At 54.9% G+C, this 5,293-nt stretch overlaps 1 protein-coding gene across 1 annotated transcript in view; it reads right to left on the bottom strand.

The window, feature by feature from the left end:
* The window catches only part of LDLRAP1 (low density lipoprotein receptor adaptor protein 1), a gene marked incomplete at its 5' end in the record, with an annotated part of 14,009 nt that extends 9,074 nt beyond the window's left edge, over positions 1 to 4,935 (bottom strand). Inside the window, 3 exons of the mRNA XM_010171407.2 lie at positions 281 to 395; positions 3,113 to 3,225; positions 4,793 to 4,935. Of these exons, the coding sequence (XP_010169709.2) occupies positions 281 to 395; positions 3,113 to 3,225; positions 4,793 to 4,935 (371 nt within the window). The remainder of the gene's footprint in view (positions 1 to 280; positions 396 to 3,112; positions 3,226 to 4,792) is intronic.
* Positions 4,936 to 5,293: the final 358 nt, after the last annotated feature.

Below are 5,293 nucleotides of genomic sequence, written 5' to 3'. Positions count from 1 at the left end.
CCACAGCCCCAGACCCTGGGGCAGAAAGGCTTTTCCCTGCCAAGATGATGGGCTGAATCCAGCCCGGAGTTACGCCCCGGCACTGGGCAGCGCTGCCTGGCGTCACCACCCGTGGGCAGGCGGTGATGGCAGCAGGAGGGTGGGTGCTCTCCTGCGGCTCTTCGCTGAGGCAGGGCCCCCTCCTTGCTCTAACTAGGGGCAGAGCTGTTATCTCACCGGCACAGCCCCTCTCTGCTTCCTCCTGCTACAGCCACATCCCCATTTCTTCCTCTGGACTGACCATTTTCCGTTTGGTACAGAGGAAGGCATGGCACTCCAGGTTCTCATTGAGCTGGTTCTGGGCAATGTAGGCAAACACTTTATCGTGGATCTTGTCTGCCGTGCAGTAGGATATCCTGAAAGACAGAATGAAACGTCTTGTCCGGGGCACTGTGTGCAAGGGAGACCAACCAACCCCTCCTCTGACCTGCCAGCAAGCGCCTACCCCAGGGCTTCCAGCTCCGGGACCAAGCAGGGAAGGCAGAGGGAGCACGGGAGCATTCCCAGGCTTTGATGCAACTCCTTCCCAGAGCCGAGGAGTTGATGCCACTGGCTTGAGCATAAGAAGAAGCCGGAGCAACTCCCGCAGCCGAGGTGTGAGCCATGTGCATCACACGCAGAGGCAGGAGAGAAGAGAAAACGTTTCACCTTGTTGGAAAGGGCAGGTTAGAGAAGGTAAAGACTCTACAGCGTGCCAGCCTGGGACTACCTCTGACAAATGCTCTGCCTTCAGAAGAGAGACTCTGGAAGATTTTCCTTGGAGGATAAGTTTGCAAGGAGAGAGTAGGACTTGTTCTCAGCCTACGATTTAATCTTGAGGCTCAAACCAGGGAAAGAAATGGCTGCAGGGGTGCCCAAGAAAAGCTGTTGGAAAGGCTGAAATTCAGGCTCCGAGATCTGCAGTAGCAGATGGATGGGATGCTCCGAGAGCCCTGAGCACACGGGACATGGGGAAGGAGGCTCAGCCTCCCCACTGGAGCATCCCCAGGATGGCCGTGTCTCTCCCAGCCCCCGAGCAGGGCAGGGCTGACCCCGAAATGCCAAAAAAAGGCTCTGGAAGAGCAACAGGCTGATCTGTTTGGGGAGACCAGGCTGTGACTGAGGGCTTAGCTCCCTTCTGGGGAGGGTGGGTCCCTCAGCATCAGTCACCACCATCTCCCACAGGTCCATCCATGCCAGGAGCTGCAGGACTGAGCGTCTCCTCTGAGGCCAGCAAGCACCAGCCGGAGCAGCCCCAGAGGTTTAGTGCAAGGCGGCAGGCGCTAGCAGCGAGCAAAGCCTCTTCCCTGGGCACGCGACAGATCAAACAGGTTTTAAAGAAAGAGAAAACTCAAGGAAAAAGGAAGACACTTGGGTGAAAGTTTTCCCATGGCCCCACGATGCCCCCTCAGCTTCTGTTCTTCCTGCCCCCGAGAGTTTGCAGGGAGGGGACTGGAAGGTCCCAGTTCTCAGCAGATGCTGGGACTTAAAAGCCACATTCAAAATTTATTTACACTGCACGTGAGGATGCCTCTGCTCAAGAGCCTATATTTTGTTTTCCAGAGCTGAGCCGTGCTCTGGATTAAAGAAGCACTTGGAAGTTCACTTCTTTCTCCCATTTTTCCCAAAACAGCACGGCCATTCTTTTAATAACCATGACAAAGTTGTGGAAGGTCGTCTGCGCAGGCGCACGGCCCTTCCAGCAGCCTCCAGCGCTCAGCTCAGTATTCGATGGCCATTAATTTCCAGGGACAGGACAACTCACACCCGCCTCTGAAGTGAACCAGTTTTACCACCGAGGCCTCCAGCAGTGGCACGTTGATGACAGTGGCTGGATTTTAGTTGTGACCACCCCGCCCTGCCCAAACACCGATATGGGGTGAGAGCTCAGAGCTGGCATCTCCCCAGTGAGTAGAAAAGCCAAAGAGAAGACAGGAGAGGGGTTGGAGGAAAGCCCTGGGACCGCCATGGCTGGAGCACGCTCACAGAGCAGGGAGATGACCCCCCCATGCACACAGACCCCAGCTTTTGCCATCCAGCATCAGTCTCCACATCAACAGCTTATTTAGGATGCGCTGCCTTCAGTCAACTGAATCGAGGGACACTCGTACACGAGCACTGACCGGGAGAAACAGCTTTATCGATGGCTGTTAAAGCGTCTGGGGAGAATTTAAGGCAGCATCTAAAAATCCCAACCCCAGGGCTCTGCCTGCTTGTACACCAGCACGGTGATCCCGCGGCCGCTTCGCCCAGCTCTGCTCTCTAGCAGCAGGTTTATCTCCCGGGGAGGGCTGGGGCTCAGCACCGGTGGCTGTACCCAACTGCTGGGCTTGAACTAGAGAAAAGCAAGCGGGTTAGTAGTCTGGTTAGAGAGAGAACCCCAAGCCAGTGCTCCCCATCCCACATTTAGCAGAGGGGGACAGAGCAGGAGGTGAAGGACAGAAGCAGAGTGTGGGGGGTGTAGAGGGAGAAGGGGTTTGGAGGAGATAAAAAGGGCCAGGTCTGAGCTGAGCTCTGCTCTGCCAGGCCTGCACCTGCCTCCAGACTCTTTGGAAGAAACACTTGCCAAAGCCCAAGGAGGAGATATGGGATAATCCATCCTCACCCTCTGGTTCTGGGTCTCAACAGCTGTCCCAGCCCAGCTCTTTGCCAGAGCTACCTGAACATCTCAGAGGTGCAGAGCAGCCAGCAAGGGGAGGGCAGCCCTGGCTCCAGCACTCACGTCCCTCACCTGCTCAGAGATGCTCTGACCACTCTCCGTACTCAACTCTTGCCATCACCCCAGATGCTTTGGCATTTCTATTGCCAAAAACAAGCAGTAAAGCCACCCGTGGCCATGGAGCATTTGACTGTGGATCTGTTGTCTGCACACACATGACACCTTCAGGCTTGTCACATCTTTCCTTACCCCCAGCTGGACACTTATAGCACCAGACATAAATTTACCTTAAATTCAGCAACCTCCCTTCTTCCCCCACTGTTGCTTTCCATCAAGACATGATGGCCAGCAAGAGATCAGCTCAGCCCAGGTGGAGACTGGAGCAGAGGAGTACCCTCAGAGCAGACACCCACTGAAGCACCTCCCGTAACCCACCTGTATATGGAGACGTTCTCGATCAGCTCGTTCGTTCCGCTGTCGTTTAACACGATCCCTCTGGGTGAGACTTTCAGAGTCACTTTCTGCAGTTTCTTTCCACTCGCTTTCGCCTTTGAAAGGAAAAGAGGGAAAATTACAGGCTTTTAACACCGATATATCCAAAGGCACATGAGCAGAGACTCTGCATACACACTACCTAACGGGAATATTAATAGCACTCGTTAGTACCTGAGATTGGATTTACCACCAGGTGTGATAAGGCACTGGTTACAACTTTTCCTTCCCTGAAGCAGTGATTTTTGCCAGCATTAATGAGACAAGGACATGCACCCTCCACCCAGCATCACATGGAGGTATTTCCAGCCCAACATCTCCACAAGGATTTCTCCACGCTGATTTCCATCAGTGGCTGCTCTGGCCAAGCAATGCGAGTGCTTGGTGAGACCCCAGGGAGTTTTGTCTTTAGGGCCAGCTCTGGAGGGGGACACCAGCACAAACAAGAGAGAAGAATGGTCCTGCAGGATGTGGGCTCCCAAGCAGCCGGCTTTGAGCTGTGCTGCCAAACCCCGCTTGAGTGGCAAAGCATCCCCCACACCAAGGTCAGGACACCGGCTTATAAAGTAACTAGACTTTTAAAGGCCTCTTGCTCTTATTTACTAGGTTTGTGCTTTCAGCTTTCAGGTTACGTTCACCTCAGTGCCCAGCTTCTCTCCAAAAAATAAAGAAAAAACCCCACAGCTAGCTAGCTGCAGACTGCAGACCTGGATTCTCAGCCCTGCTCCCTGGGGACCTCACTTGAGCCGCATCCAGACCGGCCAGCAGTCAGTCCTGCCCCTCCGAGGCTGGCCTCAGCCCTGGGGCTTTTATTTAAAAGCTCTGTTCTGATCAGAGCAGACATGAAGGCCTCTGCCAGCAGCTCCTGTTTCATGTGAGCACTCCCCTCCCACCCAGCTCAGCACACGTCAGGAAAGAATCCGTCATTACCCAGCGCAGTTCGCCACCCCATTGAGTTTTACGACGTTTAACTGTACAATTGGGTCTTTGCCTCATTCAGTTTTATAAGGGCTTAAAGAAGCGTTAATTTTACTTGGAGCCCGGTGAGCAGGGGCTCCAGGGAGGCTTGGTGCTAGAGGATGGCTGAAAATCGGTCCCTCTTGCATCAGAGGTTACAGCAGGACAGCGGCTGTATTGGCTGGGAATCAGAGCGAGCTGTCCTGCTCCCTTCTCCTCTTAACCCTCCAAATCCTGGGAAGGAAAACCCAGAACTGCACATGCCAGCTCCTGGTCACGCGCTGGCTGTGCTCAAAACACTGTCACTGCCTTTCAAGAGGAGAAGCAGCCCTGAGGAAGGCTGATTTCACCAGGTCAGAGGCTCCTTCCACACCCAGGGTCACCCGAAGCTTATCAAGGGGAGCCAGAGCTCAGACACGTAACACCAGCTCTCTGCAGCCGGCCCCATCTGTGGGACAGGGCCGGTCCCAAGAGCTTCCCAGTGCATTTCTACCTACACCACCAGGTGCCTGCTCACCCCTGGAAGGGCTGGACCTGCAATCCTGACACCCCACAGCCTGCAGATGGACAGCACTGCCTCCTGACCTGCGTCTTTTGAAACTCTCCCCAGTGACGGGTTTGTCTGAGCTGCAGGAGACAGGGCTCTGCTCCAGCACGGACACTCACGGTGGCAACGATCCTTTTGACAGCGGCTGCAGAGAGCTCCTCTCCCTTGGGCTGCTCCACCAGTGTCATGCCCATGTACTTGAGGCTGAAGAGCATCCCCTCCAGCAGCGTCTCACGGGTATCGGTCCAGTTCTCCGGGAGCTCTAGAGAGGCAACAAAGAGGCTCTTAGATTCCCAAATGCACAAGGATACCCGTCAAGCCCTAAGAGAGGGTTTACATACAAGCAGGGTGATGGTTTAGCTCCTGCCTGGACCCCTGTGCCCAAGCAGCTGGGAGCCTGCAGTGCTGCCACGGCTCTTGTGAGGAGCAGGGGGAATGAGAGGGGGCAGAGACCCACGCAGAGGAGGTGACAGCACGCTTCAGCCACACAGCAACCGCGAGGCGTTCACCTGAGGGACCTCACCACCCGCCTCCACCGCACCAAGAACAAACTCCCAAAATTTTTTCCACGAGCCACACCAAATAGTAGCAACAGTTTAAGACCCATCAGCTCTTCAGTT

Source organism: Antrostomus carolinensis, unplaced genomic scaffold (genome assembly GCF_000700745.2).
Source record: "Antrostomus carolinensis isolate BGI_N321 unplaced genomic scaffold, ASM70074v2 scaffold33557, whole genome shotgun sequence".
NCBI lineage: Eukaryota > Metazoa > Chordata > Aves > Caprimulgiformes > Caprimulgidae > Antrostomus > Antrostomus carolinensis.
Note: the sequence above shows the minus strand (reverse complement) of the source record. Positions and strands in the feature narration are given on the sequence as shown.